The sequence below is a fragment of the Heterodontus francisci genome, chromosome 4, assembly GCF_036365525.1.
Source record: "Heterodontus francisci isolate sHetFra1 chromosome 4, sHetFra1.hap1, whole genome shotgun sequence".
Classification (NCBI taxonomy): Eukaryota; Metazoa; Chordata; class Chondrichthyes; order Heterodontiformes; family Heterodontidae; genus Heterodontus; species Heterodontus francisci.
Window position 1 is genome coordinate 4607371 of NC_090374.1, and position 21607 is coordinate 4628977.

The 21607-nt window shown below is 54.9% G+C and overlaps 1 protein-coding gene across 3 annotated transcripts in view; it reads right to left on the minus strand.

Moving 5' to 3' along the window:
- Positions 1-21607, minus strand: part of spef2 (sperm flagellar 2) — an 849051-nt gene that overhangs the window by 315631 nt on the left and 511813 nt on the right. For 2 of the 3 annotated variants that reach the window (XM_068029096.1, XM_068029095.1), the window contains one exon: positions 12421-12511. In XM_068029096.1, coding sequence (XP_067885197.1) covers positions 12421-12511 — 91 coding nt within the window. The remainder of the gene's footprint in view (positions 1-12420; positions 12512-21607) is intronic. The other variant, XM_068029094.1, reaches the window with a different exon arrangement.

Consider the following 21607-nt stretch of genomic DNA (forward strand, 5'->3'; position numbering starts at 1 on the left):
TGCACTGGTGTTCATTCCCCAGGGTGACTGTGCACTGGTGTTCATTCCCCAGGGTGACTGTGCACTAGTGTTCATTCACCAGGGTGAGTGTGCACTAGTGTTCATTCACCAGGGTGACTGTGCATTAGTGTTCATTCCCCAGGGTGACTGTGCACTGTTGTTCATTCACCAGGGTGACTGTGCATTAGTGTTCATTCCCCTGGGTGACTGTGCACTGTTGTTCATTCACCAGGGTGACTGTGCACTGGTGTTCATTGCCCTGGGTGACTGTGCACTGGTGTTCATTCCTATGGGTGACTGTGCATTAGTGTTCATTCCCCAGGGTGACTGTGCACTGCTGTTCATTGCCCTGGGTGACTGTGCACTGGTGTTCATTCCCCTGGGTGACTGTACACTAGTGTTCATTCACCAGGGTGACTGTGCATTAGTGTTCATTCCCCAGGGTGACTGTACACTAGTATTCATTCCCCTGGGTGACTGTGCACTGGTGTTCATTGCCCTGGGTGACTGTGCATTAGTGTTCATTCCCCAGGGTGACTGTGCACTGGTGTTCATTCACCAAGGTGACTGTGCACTAGTGTTCATTCACCAGGGTGACTGTGCACAGGTGTTCATTCCCCAGGGTGACTGTGCACTGGTGTTCATTCCCCAGGGTGACTGCGCACTGGTGTTCATTCCCCAGGGTGACTGTGCACTGGTGTGCATTCCCCAGGGTGACTGTGCACAGGTGGTCATTCCCCAGGGTGACTGCGCACTGGTGTTCATTCCCCAGGGTGACTGTGCACTGGTGTGCATTCCCCAGGGTGACTGTGCATTAGTGTTCATTCCCCAGAATGACTGTGCACTGGTGTTCATTGCCCTGGGTGACTGTACACTAGTGTTCATTCACCACTGTGACTGTACACTAGTATTCATTCACCAGGGTGACTGTGCACTGGGGTTCATTCCCCTGGGTGACTGTACACTAGTGTTCATTCACCAGGGTGACTGTACACTAGTATTCATTCACCAGGGTGACTGTGCACTGGTGTTCATTCCCCTGGGTGACTGTGCATTAGTGTTCATTCCCCAGGGTGACTGTGCACTGGTGTTCATTGCCCTGGGTGACTGCGCACTGGTGTTCATTCCCCTGGGTGACTGTGCATTAGTGTTCATTCCCCAGGGTGACTGTGCACTGGTGTGCATTCCCCAGGGTGACTGTGCACTGGTGTTCATTCCCCTGGGTGACTGTGCACTGGTGTTCATTCCCATGGGTGACTGTGCACTGGTGTTCATTCCCCTGGGTGACTGTGCATTCGTGTTCATTCCCCAGGGTGACTGTGCACTGGTGTTCATTCCCCTGGGTGACTGTACACTAGTGTTCATTCACCTGGGTGACTGTGCATTAGTGTTCATTCCCCTGGATGACTGCACACTAGTATTCATTCACCAAGGTGAATGTGCATTAGTGTTCATTCCCCAGGGTGACTGTGCGCTGGTGTTCATTCCCCAGGGTGACTGTGCATTAGTGTTCATTCCCCAGGGTGACTGTGCACTGGTGTTCATTCCCCAGGGTGACTGTGCATTAGTGTTCATTCCCCAGGGTGACTGTGCGCTGGTGTTCATTCCCCAGGGTGACTGTGCATTAGTGTTCATTCCCCAGGGTGACTGTGCACTGGTGTTCATTCACCAGGGTGACTGTGCATTAGTGTTCATTCCCCAGGGTGACTGTGCACTGGTGTTCATTCACCAGGATGACTGTGCACTAGTGTTCATTCACCAGGGTGAGTGTGCACTAGTGTTCATTCACCAGGGTGACTGTGGTTGGGGTGTATTCATTGGGACAGTGGCGTGGATTCACCAGGGTGACTGTGCATTAGTGTTCATTCACCAGGGTGACTGTGCACGAGTGTTCATTCCCCTGGGTGACTGTGCATTAGTGTTCATTCCCCAGGGTGACTGTGCACTGGTGTTCATTCCCCTGGGTGACTGTGCATTAGTGTTCACTCCCCTGGGTGACTGTACACTAGTATTCATTCACCAAGGTGAATGTGCATTAGTGTTCATTCCCCAGGGTGACTGTGCGCTGGTGTTCATTCCCCAGGGTGACTGTGCATTAGTGTTCATTCCCCTGGGTGACTGCACACTAGTATTCATTCACCAAGGTGAATGTGCATTAGTGTTCATTCCCCAGGGTGACTGTGCGCTGGTGTTCATTCCCCAGGGTGACTGTGCATTAGTGTTCATTCCCCTGGGTGACTGTGCATTAGTGTTCATTCCCCAGGGTGACTGTGCCTTAGTGTTCATTCACCAGGGTGACTGTGCACGAGTGTTCATTCCCCTGGGTGACTGTGCATTAGTGTTCATTCCCCTGGCTGACTGTGCACTGGTGTTCATTCCCCTGGGTGACTGTGCATGAGTGTTCATTCCCCAGGGTGACTGTGCACTGGTGTTCATTCCCCTGGGTGACTGTGCATGAGTGTTCATTCCCCAGGGTGACTGAGCACTGGTGTTCATTCACCAGGGTGACTGTGCATGAGTGTTCATTCCCCAGGGTGACTGTGCACTGGTGTTCATTGCCCTGGGTGACTGTGCACTGGTGTTCATTCCCCTGGGTGATTGTGCACGAGTGTTCATTCACCAGGGTGACTGTGCACTGGTGTTCATTCACCTGGGTGGTTGTGCATGAGTGTTCATTCCCCAGGGTGACTGTGCACTGGTGTTCATTGCCCTGGGTGACTGTGCATTAGTGTTCATTCCGATGGGTGACTGTGCACTGGTGTTCATTCCCCTGGGTGACTGTGCATTTGTGTTCATTCCCCTGGGTGACTGTGCACTGGTGTTCATTCCCCTGGGTGACTGTGCATGAGTGTTCATTCCCCAGGGTGACTGTGCACTGGTGTTCATTCCCATGGGTGACTGTGCACTAGTGTTCATTCCCCAGGGTGACTGTGCATTAGTGTTCATTCCCCAGGGTGACTGCACTAGTGTTCATTCCCCTGGGTGACTGTGCATTAGTGTTCATTCCCCAGCGTGACTGCGCACTGGTGTTCATTCACCAGGGTGAGTGTGCACTGGTGTTCATTCCCCAGGATGACTGTGGTTGGGGTGTATTCATTGGGACAGTGGCGTGGATTCACCAGGGTGACTGTGCACTGGTGTTCATTGCCCTGGGTGACTGTGCATTAGTGTTCATTCCCCAGGGTGACTGTGCACTGGTGTTCATTCCCCAGGGTGACTGTGCATTAGTGTTCATTCCCCAGCGTGACTGCGCACTGGTGTTCATTCCCCAGGGTGACTGTGCACTGGTGTTCATTCCCCAGGGTGACTGTGCATTAGTGTTCATTCCCCAGCGTGACTGCGCACTGGTGTTCATTCCCCAGGGTGACTGTGCACTGGTGTTCATTCCCCAGGGTGACTGTGCATTAGTGTTCATTCCCCAGCGTGACTGCACTAGTGTTCATTCCCCTGGGTGACTGTGCATTAGTGTTCATTCCCCAGCGTGACTGCACTAGTGTTCATTCCCCTGGGTGACTGTGCATTAGTGTTCATTCCCCAGCGTGACTGCGCACTGGTGTTCATTCACCAGGGTGAGTGTGCACTGGTGTTCATTCCCCAGGATGACTGTGGTTGGGGTGTATTCATTGGGACAGTGGCGTGGATTCACCAGGGTGACTGTGCACTGGTGTTCATTGCCCTGGGTGACTGTGCATTAGTGTTCATTCCCCAGGGTGACTGTGCACTGGTGTTCATTCCCCAGGGTGACTGTGCATTAGTGTTCATTCCCCAGCGTGACTGCGCACTGGTGTTCATTCCCCAGGGTGACTGTGCACTGGTGTTCATTCCCCTGGGTGACTGTGCATGAGTGTTCATTCCCCAGGGTGACTGTGCACTGGTGTTCATTCACCAGGGTGACTGTGCATGAGTGTTCATTCCCCAGGGTGACTGTGCACTGGTGTTCATTGCCCTGGGTGACTGTGCACTGGTGTTCATTCCCCTGAGTGATTGTGCACGAGTGTTCATTCACCAGGGTGACTGTGCACTGGTGTTCATTCACCTGGGTGGTTGTGCATGAGTGTTCATTCCCCAGGGTGACTGTGCACTGGTGTTCATTGCCCTGGGTGACTGTGCATTAGTGTTCATTCCGATGGGTGACTGTGCACTGGTGTTCATTCCCCTGGGTGACTGTGCATTTGTGTTCATTCCCCTGGGTGACTGTCCACTGGTGTTCATTCCCCTGGGTGACTGTGCATGAGTGTTCATTCCCCAGGGTGACTGTGCACTGGTGTTCATTCCCATGGGTGACTGTGCACTAGTGTTCATTCCCCAGGGTGACTGTGCATTAGTGTTCATTCCCCAGGGTGACTGCACTAGTGTTCATTCCCCTGGGTGACTGTGCATTAGTGTTCATTCCCCAGCGTGACTGCGCACTGGTGTTCATTCACCAGGGTGAGTGTGCACTGGTGTTCATTCCCCAGGATGACTGTGGTTGGGGTGTATTCATTGGGACAGTGGCGTGGATTCACCAGGGTGACTGTGCACTGGTGTTCATTGCCCTGGGTGACTGTGCATTAGTGTTCATTCCCCAGGGTGACTGTGCACTGGTGTTCATTCCCCAGGGTGACTGTGCATTAGTGTTCATTCCCCAGCGTGACTGCGCACTGGTGTTCATTCCCCAGGGTGACTGTGCACTGGTGTTCATTCCCCAGGGTGACTGTGCATTAGTGTTCATTCCCCAGCGTGACTGCGCACTGGTGTTCATTCCCCAGGGTGACTGTGCACTGGTGTTCATTCCCCTGGGTGACTGTGCATGAGTGTTCATTCCCCAGGGTGACTGTGCACTGGTGTTCATTCACCAGGGTGACTGTGCATGAGTGTTCATTCCCCAGGGTGACTGTGCACTGGTGTTCATTGCCCTGGGTGACTGTGCACTGGTGTTCATTCCCCTGAGTGATTGTGCACGAGTGTTCATTCACCAGGGTGACTGTGCACTGGTGTTCATTCACCTGGGTGGTTGTGCATGAGTGTTCATTCCCCAGGGTGACTGTGCACTGGTGTTCATTGCCCTGGGTGACTGTGCATTAGTGTTCATTCCGATGGGTGACTGTGCACTGGTGTTCATTCCCCTGGGTGACTGTGCATTTGTGTTCATTCCCCTGGGTGACTGTCCACTGGTGTTCATTCCCCTGGGTGACTGTGCATGAGTGTTCATTCCCCAGGGTGACTGTGCACTGGTGTTCATTCCCATGGGTGACTGTGCACTAGTGTTCATTCCCCAGGGTGACTGTGCATTAGTGTTCATTCCCCAGGGTGACTGCACTAGTGTTCATTCCCCTGGGTGACTGTGCATTAGTGTTCATTCCCCAGCGTGACTGCGCACTGGTGTTCATTCACCAGGGTGAGTGTGCACTGGTGTTCATTCCCCAGGATGACTGTGGTTGGGGTGTATTCATTGGGACAGTGGCGTGGATTCACCAGGGTGACTGTGCACTGGTGTTCATTGCCCTGGGTGACTGTGCATTAGTGTTCATTCCCCAGGGTGACTGTGCACTGGTGTTCATTCCCCAGGGTGACTGTGCATTAGTGTTCATTCCCCAGCGTGACTGCGCACTGGTGTTCATTCCCCAGGGTGACTGTGCACTGGTGTTCATTCCCCAGGGTGACTGTGCATTAGTGTTCATTCCCCAGCGTGACTGCGCACTGGTGTTCATTCCCCAGGGTGACTGTGCACTGGTGTTCATTCCCCTGGGTGACTGTGCATGAGTGTTCATTCCCCAGGGTGACTGTGCACTGGTGTTCATTCACCAGGGTGACTGTGCATGAGTGTTCATTCCCCAGGGTGACTGTGCACTGGTGTTCATTGCCCTGGGTGACTGTGCACTGGTGTTCATTCCCCTGAGTGATTGTGCACGAGTGTTCATTCACCAGGGTGACTGTGCACTGGTGTTCATTCACCTGGGTGGTTGTGCATGAGTGTTCATTCCCCAGGGTGACTGTGCACTGGTGTTCATTGCCCTGGGTGACTGTGCATTAGTGTTCATTCCGATGGGTGACTGTGCACTGGTGTTCATTCCCCTGGGTGACTGTGCATTTGTGTTCATTCCCCTGGGTGACTGTCCACTGGTGTTCATTCCCCTGGGTGACTGTGCATGAGTGTTCATTCCCCAGGGTGACTGTGCACTGGTGTTCATTCCCATGGGTGACTGTGCACTAGTGTTCATTCCCCAGGGTGACTGTGCATTAGTGTTCATTCCCCAGGGTGACTGCACTAGTGTTCATTCCCCTGGGTGACTGTGCATTAGTGTTCATTCCCCAGCGTGACTGCGCACTGGTGTTCATTCACCAGGGTGAGTGTGCACTGGTGTTCATTCCCCAGGATGACTGTGGTTGGGGTGTATTCATTGGGACAGTGGCGTGGATTCACCAGGGTGACTGTGCACTGGTGTTCATTGCCCTGGGTGACTGTGCATTAGTGTTCATTCCCCAGGGTGACTGTGCACTGGTGTTCATTCCCCAGGGTGACTGTGCATTAGTGTTCATTCCCCAGCGTGACTGCGCACTGGTGTTCATTCCCCAGGGTGACTGTGCACTGGTGTTCATTCCCCAGGGTGACTGTGCATTAGTGTTCATTCCCCAGCGTGACTGCGCACTGGTGTTCATTCCCCAGGGTGACTGTGCACTGGTGTTCATTCCCCAGGGTGACTGTGCATTAGTGTTCATTCCCCAGCGTGACTGCGCACTGGTGTTCATTCACCAGGGTGACTGTGCATTCGTGTTCATTCCCCAGGGTGACTGTGGTTGGGGTGTCTTCATTGGGACAGTGGCGTGGATTCACCAGGGTGACTGTGCACTGGTGTTCATTCCCCAGCGTGACTGCGCACTGGTGTTCATTGCCCTGGGTGACTGTGCATTAGTGTTCATTCCCCAGGGTGACTGTGCATTCGTGTTCATTCCCCAGCGTGACTGCGCACTGGTGTTCATTGCCCTGGGTGACTGTGCATTAGTGTTCATTCCCCAGGGTGACTGTGCACTGGTGTTCATTCACCAGGGTGACAGTGCATTCGTGTTCATTCCCCAGGGTGAGTGTGCACTGGTGTTCATTCACCAGGGTGACTGTGCACTAGTGTTCATTCACCAGGGTGAGTGTGCACTAGTGTTCATTCCCCAGGGTGACTGTGCACTGGTGTTCATTCACCAGGGTGACTGTGCACTAGTGTTCATTCCCCAGGGTGACTGTGCACTGGTGTTCATTCACCAGGGTGTCTGTGCACTCGTGTTCATTCACCAGGGTGAGTGTGCACTAGTGTTCATTCACCAGGGTGACTGTGGTTGGGGTGTATTCATTGGGACAGTGGCGTGGATTCACCAGGGTGACTGTGCATTAGTGTTCATTCACCAGGGTGACTGTGCACGAGTGTTCATTCCCCTGGGTGACTGTGCATTAGTGTTCATTCCCCTGGGTGACTGTGCACTGTTGTTCATTCACCAGGGTGACTGTGCACTGGTGTTCATTGCCCTGGGTGACTGTGCACTGGTGTTCATTCCCATGGGTGACTGTGCATTAGTGTTCATTCCCCAGGGTGACTGTGCACTGCTGTTCATTGCCCTGGGTGACTGTGCACTGGTGTTCATTCCCCTGGGTGACTGTACACTAGTGTTCATTCACCAGGGTGACTGTGCATTAGTGTTCATTCCCCAGGGTGTCTGTGCACTAGTATTCATTCCCCAGGGTTACTGTGCACTGGTGTTCATTCCCCTGGGTGACTGTGCACTGGTGTTCATTGCCTTGGGTGACTGCGCACTGGTGTTCATTCCCCTGGGTGACTGTGCATTAGTGTTCATTCCCCAGGGTGACTGTGCACTGGTGTTCATTCCCCAGGGTGACTGTGCACTAGTGTTCATTCACCAGGGTGACTGTGCACTGGTGTTCATTCCCCAGGGTGACTGCGCACTGGTGTTCATTCCCCAGGGTGACTGTGCACTGGTGTGCATTTCCCAGGGTGACTGTGCATTAGTGTTCATTCCCCAGGGTGACTGTGCACTGGTGTTCATTGCCCTGGGTGACTGTACACTAGTGTTCATTCACCAGGGTGACTGTACACTAGTATTCATTCACCAGGGTGACTGTGCACTGGGGTTCATTCCCCTGGGTGACTGTACACTAGTGTTCATTCACCAGGGTGACTGTACACTAGTATTCATTCACCAGGGTGACTGTGCACTGGTGTTCATTCCCCTGGGTGACTGTGCATTAGTGTTCATTCCCCAGGGTGACTGTGCACTGGTGTTCATTGCCCTGGGTGACTGCGCACTGGTGTTCATTCCCCTGGGTGACTGTGCACAGGTGTTCATTGCCCTGGGTGACTGCGCACTGGTGTTCATTCCCCTAGATGACTGTGCATTAGTGTTCATTCCCCAGGGTGACTGTGCACTGGTGTGCATTCCCCAGGGTGACTGTGCATTTGTGTTCATTCCCCTGGGTGACTGTGCACTGGTGTTCATTCACCAGGATGACTGTGCACTGGTGTTCATTGCCCTGGGTGACTGTGCACTGGTGTTCATTCCCCTGGGTGACTGTGCATTCGTGTTCATTCCCCAGGGTGACTGTGCACTGGTGTTCATTCCCCTGGGTGACTGTACACTAGTGTTCATTCACCAAGGTGAATGTGCATTAGTGTTCATTCCCCAGGGTGACTGTGCGCTGGTGTTCATTCCCCAGGGTGACTGTGCATTAGTGTTCATTCCCCAGGGTGACTGTGCACTGGTGTTCATTCCCCAGGGTGACTGTGCATTAGTGTTCATTCCCCAGGGTGACTGTGCGCTGGTGTTCATTCCCCAGGGTGACTGTGCATTAGTGTTCATTCCCCAGGGTGACTGTGCACTGGTGTTCATTCCCCAGGGTGACTGTGCACTGCTGTTCATTCACCAGGGTGACTGTACACTAGTATTCATTCACCAGGGTGACTGTGCACTGGTGTTCATTCCCCTGGGTGACTGTGCATTAGTGTTCATTCCCCAGGGTGACTGTGCACTGGTGTTCATTGCCCTGGGTGACTGCGCACTGGTGTTCATTCCCCTGGGTGACTGTGCACAGGTGTTCATTGCCCTGGGTGACTGCGCACTGGTGTTCATTCCCCTGGGTGACTGTGCATTAGTGTTCATTCCCCAGGGTGACTGTGCACTGGTGTTCATTCACCAGGGTGACTGTGCACTGGTGTTCATTCCCCTGGGTGACTGTGCATTCGTGTTCATTCCCCAGGGTGACTGTGCACTGGTGTTCATTCCCCTGGGTGACTGTACACTAGTGTTCATTCACCAAGGTGAATGTGCATTAGTGTTCATTCCCCAGGGTGACTGTGCGCTGGTGTTCATTCCCCAGGGTGACTGTGCATTAGTGTTCATTCCCCAGGGTGACTGTGCACTGGTGTTCATTCCCCAGGGTGACTGTGCATTAGTGTTCATTCCCCAGGGTGACTGTGCGCTGGTGTTCATTCCCCAGGGTGACTGTGCATTAGTGTTCATTCCCCAGGGTGACTGTGCACTGGTGTTCATTCCCCTGGGTGACTGTACACTAGTGATCATTCACCAAGGTGAATGTGCATTAGTGTTCATTCACCAGGGTGACTGTGCACGAGTGTTCATTCCCCTGGGTGACTGTGCATTAGTGTTCATTCCCCTGGGTGACTGTGCACTGGTGTTCATTGCCCTGGGTGACTGTGCATTAGTGTTCATTCCCCAGGGTGACTGTGCATTGGTGTTCATTCACCAGGGTGACTGTGCATTAGTGTTCATTCCCCAGGGTGACTGTGCCCTGGTGTTCATTCACCAGGGTGACTGTGCACTAGTGTTCATTCACCAGGGTGACTGTGGTTGGGGTGTATTCATTGGGACAGTGGCGTGGATTCACCAGGGTGACTGTGCATTAGTGTTCATTCACCAGGGTGACTGTGCACGAGTGTTCATTCCCCTGGGTGACTGTGCACTGTTGTTCATTCACCAGGGTGACTGTGCACTGGTGTTCATTCCCCTGGGTGACTGTGCATTAGTGTTCACTCCCCTGGGTGACTGTACACTAGTATTCATTCACCAAGGTGAATGTGCATTAGTGTTCATTCCCCAGGGTGACTGTGCACTGGTGTTCATTCCCCAGGGTGACTGTGCATTAGTGTTCATTCCCCAGGGTGACTGTGCGCTGGTGTTCATTCCCCAGGGTGACTGTGCACTGGTGTTCATTCACCAAGGTGAATGTGCATTAGTGTTCATTCCCCAGGGTGACTGTGCACTGGTGTTCATTCACCAAGGTGAATGTGCATTAGTGTTCATTCCCCAGGGTGACTGTACACTAGTATTCATTCACCAAGGTGAATGTGCATTAGTGTTCATTCCCCAGGGTGACTGTGCACTGGTGTTCATTCCCCAGGGTGACTGTGCACTGGTGTTCATTCCCCAGGGTGACTGTGCATTAGTGTTCATTCCCCAGGGTGACTGTGCGCTGGTGTTCATTCCCCAGGGTGACTGTGCACTGGTGTTCATTCCCATGGGTGACTGTGCATTTGTGTTCATTCCCCAGGGTGACTGTGCACTGGTGTTCATTCCCATGGGTGACTGTGCATTAGTGTTCATTCCCCTGGGTGACTGTGCGCTGGTGTTCATTCCCCTGGGTGACTGTGCACTGGTGTTCATTCCCATGGGTGACTGTGCATTTGTGTTCATTCCCCTGGGTGACTGTGCACTGGTGTTCATTCACCAGGGTGACTGTGCACTGGTGTTCATTCACCTGGGTGACTGTGCACTGGTGTTCATTCCCCAGGGTGACTGTGCACTGGTGTTCATTCACCAGGGTGACTGTGCACTGGTGTTCATTCACCTGGGTGACTGTGCACTGGTGTTCATTCCCCAGGGTGACTGTGCACTGGTGTTCATTCACCAGGGTGACTGTGCATTAGTGTTCATTCCCCTGGGTGACTGTGCACTGGTGTTCATTCCCATGGGTGACTGTGCATTAGTGTTCATTCCCCAGCGTGACTGCACTAGTGTTCATTCCCCAGGGTGACTGTGCACTGGTGTTCATTCACCAGGGTGACTGTGCATTTGTGTTCATTCCCCAGGGTGACTGTGCACTGGTGTTCATTCCCCAGGGTGACTGCATTAGTGTTCATTCCCCAGCGTGACTGTGCACTGGTGTTCATTCACCAGGGTGACTGTGCATTTGTGTTCATTCCCCAGGGTGACTGTGCACTGGTGTTCATTCCCCAGGGTGACTGCATTAGTGTTCATTCCCCAGCGTGACTGCGCACTGGTGTTCATTCACCTGGGTGACTGTGCACTGGTGTTCATTCCCATGGGTGACTGTGCATTAGTGTTCATTCCCCAGCGTGACTGCACTAGTGTTCATTCCCCAGGGTGACTGTGCACTGGTGTTCATTCACCAGGGTGACTGTGCATTTGTGTTCATTCCCCAGGGTGACTGTGCACTGGTGTTCATTCCCCAGGGTGACTGCATTAGTGTTCATTCCCCAGCATGACTGCGCACTGGTGTTCATTCACCAGGGTGACTGTGCATTAGTGTTCATTCACCAGGGTGAGTGTGTACTGGTGTTCATTCCCCAGGGTGACTGTGGTTGGGGTGTATTCATTGGGACAGTGGCGTGGATTCACCAGGGTGACTGTGCACTGGTGTTCATTGCCCTGGATGACTGTGCATTAGTGTTCATTCCCCAGGGTGACTGTGGTTGGGGTGTATTCATTGGGACAGTGGCGTGGATTCACCAGGGTGACTGTGCACTGGTGTTCATTCCCATGGGTGACTGTGCACTAGTGTTTATTGCCGTGGGTGACTGTGCATTCGTGTTCATTCCCCAGCGTGACTGCGCACTGGTGTTCATTGCCCTGGGTGACTGTGCATTAGTGTTCATTCCCCAGGGTGACTGTGCATTAGTGTTCATTCACCAGGGTGAGTGTGCACTAGTGTTCATTCACCAGGGTGAGTGTGCACTAGTGTTCATTCACCAGGGTGACTGTGGTTGGGGTGTATTCATTGGGACAGTGGCGTGGATTCACCAGGGTGACTGTGCACTGGTGTTCATTCCCCTGGGTGACTGTACACTCGTGTTCATTCACCAGGGTGACTGTGCAGTAGTGTTCATTCACCAGGGTGAGTGTGCACTAGTGTTCATTCACCAGGGTGCGTGTGCATTAGTGTTTATTCACCAGGGTGAGCGTGGCTGGGGTTTATTCATGGTCACAGTGGATTCATTACCAGAGCCAAAGATCACTGTGAATTGAGTCACTGGGGCCCAGGGTCACCCTGGGTTCACTCACAAGGTCAGAGATCACTGTGGGTTCAGTCACCAGGCCAGGGGTCACAGTGGTTTCACTCAGTGGGGCCAAGGGTCAGGGTAGTTCAATCAATGGGGCCAGGATCTGGATGGATTCACTCACCGAGGCAGTCGCTGCTCCTGTTCATGGGTTGAGCTTTCCTGGTGCAGACTGGGCGTGCTGAGGCTCTCAGTTTCAGAGCCTGAACTGACTGCTGGAAAAGGGAAAATAAATCTTGATCATTGGCCTTGCTACAAAACAGCTGGCACCTGCCCATTGGTAGCACCTTCTCTATCCCTTATCCCCATTATATATTCATCCCAGTCCCTCCCTCCCGCGCTCTGTATTTATCCCAGTCCCTCCCCACACTCTGTATTTATCCCAGTCCCTCCCTCCCTCCCCGCACTCTGTATTTATCCCAGTCCCTCCCCGCACTCTGTATTTATCCCAGTCCCTCCCCGCACTCTGTATTTATCCCAGTCCCTCCACCCATTACCCGCGCTCTGTATTTATCCCAGTCCCTCCCCGCACTCTGTATTTATCCCAGTCCCTCCCCGCACTCTGTATTTATCCCAGTCCCTCCACCCATTACCCGCGCTCTGTATTTATCCCAGTCCCTCCCCGCACTCTGTATTTATCCCAGTCCCTTCCTCCCTCCCCATGCTCTGTATTTATCCCAGTCCCTCCCTCCCTCCCCGGGCTCTGTATTTATCCCAGTCCCTCCCTCCCTCCCCGGGCTCTGTATTTATCCCAGTCCCTCCCTCCCTCCCCGGGCTCTGTATTTATCCCAGTCCCTCCCTCCCTCCCCGGGCTCTGTATTTATCCCAGTCCCACCCTCCACACTCTGTATTTATCCCAGTCCCTCCCTCTCTCCCCGCGCACTCTGTATTGATCCCAGTCCCTCCCTCCCTCCCCGTGCTCTGTATTTATCCCAGTACCTCCCTCCCTCCCCACGCTCTGTATTTATCCCAGTCCCTCCATCCCTCCCCACGCTCTGTATTTATCCCAGTCCCTCCCTCCCTCCACACGCTCTGTATTTATCCCAGTCCCTCCCCCCCTCCCCACGCTCTGTATTTATCCCAGTCCCTCCACCCATTACCCGCGCTCTGTATTTATCCCAGTCCCACCCACCCGCGCTCTGTATTTATCCCAGTCCCACCCACCCGCGCTCTGTATTTATCCCAGTCCCTCCCTCCCTCCCCACACTCTGTGTTTATCCCAGTCCCTCCCTCCCTCCCCACACTCTGTGTTTATCCCAGTCCCTCCCTCCCTCCCCGCGCACTCTGTATTGATCCCAGTCCCTCCCTCCCTCCCCGTGCTCTGTATTTATCCCAGTCCCTCCCTCCCTCCCCACGCTCTGTATTTATCCCAGTCCCTCCCTCCCTCCACACGCTCTGTATTTATCCCAGTCCCTCCCTCCCTCCCCACGCTCTGTGTTTATCCCAGTCCCTCCCTCCCTCCCCACGCTCTGTATTTATCCCAGTCCCTCCCTCCCTCCACACGCTCTGTATTTATCCCAGTCCCTCCCTCCCTCCCCACGCTCTGTGTTTATCCCAGTCCCTCCCTCCCTCCCCACGCTCTGTATTTATCCCAGTCCCTCCCTCCCTCCCCACGCTCTGTGTTTATCCCAGTCCCTCCCTCCCTCCACACGCTCTGTATTTATCCCAGTCCCTCCCTCCCTCCCCACGCTCTGTGTTTATCCCAGTCCCTCCCTCCCTCCCCACGCTCTGTATTTATCCCAGTCCCTCCCTCCCTCCACACGCTCTGTATTTATCCCAGTCCCTCCCTCCCTCCCCACGCTCTGTGTTTATCCCAGTCCCTCCCTCCCTCCCCACGCTCTGTATTTATCCCAGTCCCTCCCTCCCTCCCCACGCTCTGTATTTATCCCAGTCCCTCCCTCCCTCCACACGCTCTGTATTTATCCCAGTCCCTCCCTCCCTCCCCACGCTCTGTGTTTATCCCAGTCCCTCCCTCCCTCCCCACGCTCTGTATTTATCCCAGTCCCTCCCTCCCTCCCCACGCTCTGTATTTATCCCAGTCCCTCCCTCCCTCCACACGCTCTGTATTTATCCCAGTCCCTCCCTCCCTCCCCACGCTCTGTGTTTATCCCAGTCCCTCCCTCCCTCCCCGCGCTCTGTGTTTATCCCAGTCCCTCCCTCCCTCCACACGCTCTGTATTTATCCCAGTCCCTCCCTCCCTCCCCACGCTCTGTATTTATCCCAGTCCCTCCCTCCCTCCCCACGCTCTGTATTTATCCCAGTCCCTCCCTCCCTCCACACGCTCTGTATTTATCCCAGTCCCTCCCTCCCTCCCCGCGCTCTGTGTTTATCCCAGTCCCTCCCTCCCTCCACACGCTCTGTATTTATCCCAGTCCCTCCCTCCCTCCCCGCGCTCTGTGTTTATCCCAGTCCCTCCCTCCCTCCACACGCTCTGTATTTATCCCAGTCCCTCCCTCCCTCCCCACGCTCTGTATTTATCCCAGTCCCTCCCCCCCTCCCCACGCTCTGTATTTATCCCAGTCTCTCCCTCCCTCCCCGCGCTCTGTAATTATCCCAGTCCCTTCCTCCCTCCCCACGCTCTGTATTTATCCCAGTCTCTCCCTCCCTCCCCGCGCTCTGTAATTATCCCAGTCCATCCCTCCCCGGACTCTGTATTTATCCCAGTCCCACCCACCCACGCTCTGTATTTATCCCAGTCCCTCCCTCCCTCCCCACGCTCTGTATTTATCCCAGTCCCTCCCTCCCTCCCTGCGCTCTGTATTTATCCCAGTCCCTCCCTCCCTCCCCACGCTCTGTATTTATCCCAGTCCCTCCCCCCCTCCCCACGCTCTGTATTTATCCCAGTCCCTCCACCCATTACCCGCGCTCTGTATTTATCCCAGTCCATCCCTCCCCGCACTCTGTATTTATCCCAGTCTCTCCCTCCCTCCCCGCGCTCTGTAATTATCCCAGTCCATCCCTCCCCGGACTCTGTATTTATCCCAGTCCCTCCCTCCCCGCACTCTGTATTTATCCCAGTCCCTTCCTCCCTCCCCACGCTCTGTATTTATCCCAGTCCCTCCACCCATTACCCGCGCTCTGTATTTATCCCAGTCCATCCCTCCCCGCACTCTGTATTTATCCCAGTCTCTCCCTCCCTCCCCGCGCTCTGTAATTATCCCAGTCCATCCCTCCCCGGACTCTGTATTTATCCCAGTCCCTTCCTCCCTCCCCACGCTCTGTATTTATCCCAGTCCCTCCCCCCCTCCCCACGCTCTGTATTTATCCCAGTCCCTCCACCCATTACCCGCGCTCTGTATTTATCCCAGTCCATCCCTCCCCGCACTCTGTATTTATCCCAGTCTCTCCCTCCCTCCCCGCGCTCTGTAATTATCCCAGTCCATCCCTCCCCGGACTCTGTATTTATCCCAGTCCCTCCCTCCCCGCACTCTGTATTTATCCCAGTCCATCCCTCCCCACGCTCTGTATTTATCCCAGTCTCTCCCTCCCTCCCCGCGCTCTGTAATTATCCCAGTCCATCCCTCCCCGGACTCTGTATTTATCCCAGTCCCTCCCTCCCCGCACTCTGTATTTATCCCAGTCCCTTCCTCCCTCCCCACGCTCTGTATTTATCCCAGTCTCTCCCTCCCTCCCCGCGCTCTGTAATTATCCCAGTCCATCCCTCCCCGGACTCTGTATTTATCCCAGTCCCTCCCTCCCTCCCCACACTCTGTATTTATCCCTGACTCTCCACCCCTCCCCGTGCTCTGGATTTATCACAGTTCCTCCACCCCGCCGCGCGCTCTGTATTTATCCCAGTCCCTCCACCCCTCCCCGGGCTCTGGATTTATCCCAGTCCAACCCTCCCGCGCTCTGTATTTATCCCAGTCCCTCCACCCCTCCCCGGGCTCTGTATTTATCCCAATCCCACCCTCCCGCGCTCGTATTTATCCCAGTCCCTCCCTCCCTCCCCGCGCTCTGTATTTATCCCAGTCCCTCCCTCCCTCCCCACGCACTGTATTTATCCCAGTCCCTCCCTCCCTCCCCGCGCTCTGTGTTTATCCCAGTCCCTCCCTCCCTCCACACGCTCTGTATTTATCCCAGTCCCTCCCTCCCTCCCCGCGCTCTGTGTTTATCCCAGTCCCTCCCTCCCTCCACACGCTCTGTATTTATCCCAGTCCCTCCCTCCCTCCCCACGCTCTGTATTTATCCCAGTCCCTCCCCCCCTCCCCACGCTCTGTATTTATCCCAGTCTCTCCCTCCCTCCCCGCGCTCTGTAATTATCCCAGTCCCTTCCTCCCTCCCCACGCTCTGTATTTATCCCAGTCTCTCCCTCCCTCCCCGCGCTCTGTAATTATCCCAGTCCATCCCTCCCCGGACTCTGTATTTATCCCAGTCCCACCCACCCGCGCTCTGTATTTATCCCAGTCCCTCCCTCCCTCCCCACGCTCTGTATTTATCCCAGTCCCTCCCTCCCTCCCCACGCTCTGTATTTATCCCAGTCCCTCCCCCACTCCCCACGCTCTGTATTTATCCCAGTCCCTCCACCCATTACCCGCGCTCTGTATTTATCCCAGTCCATCCCTCCCCGCACTCTGTATTTATCCCAGTCTCTCCCTCCCTCCCCGCGCTCTGTAATTATCCCAGTCCATCCCTCCCCGGACTCTGTATTTATCCCAGTCCCTCCCTCCCCGCACTCTGTATTTATCCCAGTCCCTTCCTCCCTCCCCACGCTCTGTATTTATCCCAGTCCCTCCACCCATTACCCGCGCTCTGTATTTATCCCAGTCCATCCCTCCCCGCACTCTGTATTTATCCCAGTCTCTCCCTCCCTCCCCGCGCTCTGTAATTATCCCAGTCCATCCCTCCCCGGACTCTGTATTTATCCCAGTCCCTTCCTCCCTCCCCACGCTCTGTATTTATCCCAGTCCCTCCCCCCCTCCCCACGCTCTGTATTTATCCCAGTCCCTCCACCCATTACCCGCGCTCTGTAATTATCCCAGTCCATCCCTCCCCGGACTCTGTATTTATCCCAGTCCCTCCCTCCCCGCACTCTGTATTTATCCCAGTCCATCCCTCCCCACGCTCTGTATTTATCCCAGTCTCTCCCTCCCTCCCCGCGCTCTGTAATTATCCCAGTCCATCCCTCCCCGGACTCTGTATTTATCCCAGTCCCTCCCTCCCCGCACTCTGTATTTATCCCAGTCCCTTCCTCCCTCCCCACGCTCTGTATTTATCCCAGTCTCTCCCTCCCTCCCCGCGCTCTGTAATTATCCCAGTCCATCCCTCCCCGGACTCTGTATTTATCCCAGTCCCTCCCTCCCTCCCCACACTCTGTATTTATCCCTGACTCTCCACCCCTCCCCGCGCTCTGGATTTATCACAGTTCCTCCACCCCGCCGCGCGCTCTGTATTTATCCCAGTCCCTCCACCCCTCCCCGGGCTCTGGATTTATCCCAGTCCAACCCTCCCGCGCTCTGTATTTATCCCAGTCCCTCCACCCCTCCCCGGGCTCTGTATTTATCCCAATCCCACCCTCCCGCGCTCGTATTTATCCCAGTCCCTCCCTCCCTCCCCGCGCTCTGTATTTATCCCTGTCCCTCCACCCCTCCCCACGCTCTGTATTTATCCCAGTCCCTACCTCCCTCCCACGCTCTGTATTTATCCCAGTCTCTCCCTCCCCACACTCTGTATTTATCCCAGTCCCTCCTTCCCTCCCCACGCTCTGTATTTATCCCAGTCCGTCCCTCCCTCCCTGCCCACTCTCTGTATTTATCCCAGTCCGTCCCTCCCTCCCTCCCCACGCTCTGTATTTATCCCAGTCCATCCCTCCCTCCCCGCGCTCTGTATTTATCCCTGTCCCTCCACCCCTCCCCACGCTCTGTATTTATCCCAGTCCCTCCCTCCCTCCCCGCGCTCTGTATTTATCCCTGTCCCTCCACCCCTCCCCACGCTCTGTATTTATCCCAGTCCCTACCTCCCTCCCACGCTCTGTATTTATCCCAGTCTCTCCCTCCCTCCCCACGCTCTGTATTTATCCCTGTCCCTCCACCCCTCCCCACGCTCTGTATTTATCCCAGTCCCTCCCTCCCTCCCCGCGCTCTGTATTTATCCCTGTCCCTCCACCCCTCCCCACGCTCTGTATTTATCCCAGTCCCTACCTCCCTCCCACACTCTGTATTTATCCCAGTCCCTCCTTCCCTCCCCACGCTCTGTATTTATCCCAGTCCGTCCCTCCCTCCCTGCCCACTCTCTGTATTTATCCCAGTCCGTCCCTCCCTCCCTCCCCACACTCTGTATTTATCCCAGTCTCTCCCTCCCCACACTCTATATTTATCCCACTCTCTCCCTCCCTTCCCGCGCTCTGTATTTATCCCACTCTTTCCCTCCCTTCCCGCGCTCTGTATTTATCCCACTCTCTCCCTCCCTTCCCGCTCTGTATTGATCCCTGTACCTCCCTCGCTCCTCATGCTCTGTATTTATCCCAGTCCATCCCTCCCCACGCTCTGTATTTATCCCAGTCCATCCCTCCCCGTGCTCTGTATTTATCCCAGACCCTCCACCCCTCCCCATGCTCTGTGATTTATCCCAGTCCCTCAATCCCTCCCCACGCTCTCTATTTATCCCTGTCCCTCCCTCCCCACATTCTGTATTTATCCCAGTTCCTCCCTCCCCGCGCTCAGTATTTATCCCAGTCCCACCCTCCCCACACTCTGTATTTATCCCAGTCTCTCCCTCCCCACATTCTGTATTTATCCCAGTCTCTCCCTCCCCACGCTCTGTATTTATCCCAGTCCCTCCACCCCTCCCCGGACTCTGTATTTATCCCAGTCCCTCCCTCCCCACACTCTGTATTTATCCCAGTCTCTCCCTCCCCACACTCTATATTTATCCCACACTCTCCCTCCCTTCCCGCGCTCTGTATTTATCCCACTCTCTCCCTCCCTTCCCGCTCTGTATTTATCCCAGACCCTCCACCCCTCCCCATGCTCTGTGATTTATCCCAGTCCCTCAAACCCTCCCCACGCTCTCTATTTATCCCTGTCCCTCCCTCCCCACATTCTGTATTTATCCCAATCCCTCCCTCCCCACATTCTGTATTTATCCCTGTCCCTCCCTCCCCACATTCTGTATTTATCCCAATCCCTCCCTCCCTACGCTCTGTATTTATCCCTGTCCCTCCCTCCCCACATTCTGTATTTATCCCAATCCCTCCCTCCCTACGCTCTGTATTTATCCCAGTCCCTCCCTCCCTCCCCACATTCTGTATTTATCCCAATCCCTCCCTCCCTACGCTCTGTATTTATCCCAGTCCCTCCCTCCATCCCCACACTCTGTATTTATCCCAGTCCCTCCCTCCCTCCCCACACTCTGTATTTATCCCAGTCCCTCCCTCCCTCCCCACACTCTGTATTTATCCCAGTCCCTCCCTCCCCACACTCTGTGTTTATCCCAGTCCCTCCTTCCCTCCCCAAGCTCTGTATTTATCCCAGTCCCACCCTCCCCACATTCTGTATTTATCCCAGTCCCTCCCTCCCTCCACACGCTCTGTATTTATCCCAGTCCCTCCTTCCCTCCCCGTGCTCTGTATTTATCCCAGTCCCTCCCTCCCTCCACACGCTCTGTATTTATCCCAGTCCCTCCCTCCCTCCCCACATTCTGTATTTATCCCAGTCCCTCCCTCCCTCCCCACATTCTGTATTTATCCCAGTCCCTCCCTCCCTCCACACGCTCTGTATTTATCCCAGTCCCTCCCTCCCTCCCCAAGCTCTGTATTTATCCCAGTCCCTCCCTCCCTCCACACGCTCTGTATTTATCCCAGTCCCTCCCTCCCTCCCCAAGCTCTGTATTTATCCCAGTCCCTCCCTCCCCACACTCTGTATTTATCGCAGTCCCTCCTTCCCTCCCCAAGCTCTGTATTTATCCCAGTCCCACCCTCCCCACATTCTGTATTTATCCCAGTCCCTCCCTCCCTCCACACGCTCTGTATTTATCCCAGTCCCTCCCTCCCTCCACACGCTCTGTATTTATCCCAGTCCCTCCCTCCCTCCCTACGCTCTGTATTTATCCCAGTCCCTCCCTCCCCACACTCTGTATTTATCCCAGTCCCTCCCTCCCTCCCCACACTCTGTATTTATCCCAGTCCCTCCCTCCCTCCCCACACTCTGTATTTATCCCAGTCCCTCCCTCCCTCCCCACACTCTGTATTTATCCCAGTCCCTCCCTCCCTCCCCACGCTCTGTATTTATCCCAGTCCCTCACTCCCTCCCTACGCTCTGTATTTATCCCAGTCCCTCCCTCCCTCCCTACGCTCTGTATTTATCCCAGTCCCTCCCTCCCCACACTCTGCATTTATCCCAGTCCCTCCCTCCCTCCCCACACTCTGTATTTATCCCAGTCCCTCCCTCCCTCCCCACATTCTGTATTTATCCCAGTCCCTCCCTCCCTCCCCACATTCTGTATTTATCCCAGTCCCTCCTTCCCTCCCCGTGCTCTGTATTTATCCCAGTCCCTCCCTCCCTCCCCACATTCTGTATTTATCCCAGTCCCTCCCTCCCTCCACACGCTCTGTATTTATCCCAGTCCCTCCCTCCCTCCCTACGCTCTGTATTTATCCCAGTCCCTCCCTCCCCACACTCTGTATTTATCCCAGTCCCTCCCTCCCTCCCCACACTCTGTATTTATCCCAGTCCCTCCCTCCCTCCCCACACTCTGTATTTATCCCAGTCCCTCCCTCCCTCCCCACACTCTGTATTTATCCCAGTCCCTCCCTCCCTCCCCACACTCTGTATTTATCCCAGTCCCTCCCTCCCTCCCCACGCTCTGTATTTATCCCAGTCCCTCCCTCCCTCCCTACGCTCTGTATTTATCCCAGTCCCTCCCTCCCTCCCTACGCTCTGTATTTATCCCAGTCCCTCCCTCCCCACACTCTGCATTTATCCCAGTCCCTCCCTCCCTCCCCACACTCTGTATTTATCCCAGTCCCTCCCTCCCTCCCCACACTCTGTATTTATCCCAGTCCCTCCCTCCCTCCCTACGCTCTGTATTTATCCCAGTCCCTCCCTCCCCACACTCTGTATTTATCCCAGTCCCTCCCTCCCTCCCCACACTCTGTATTTATCCCAGTCCCTCCCTCCCTCCCCACACTCTGTATTTATCCCAGTCCCTCCCTCCCTCCCCACACTCTGTATTTATCCCAGTCCCTCCCTCCCTCCCCACACTCTGTATTTATCCCAGTCACTCCCTCCCTCCCCACGCTCTGTATTTATCCCAGTCCCTCCCTCCCTCCCTACGCTCTGTATTTATCCCAGTCCCTCCCTCCCTCCCTACGC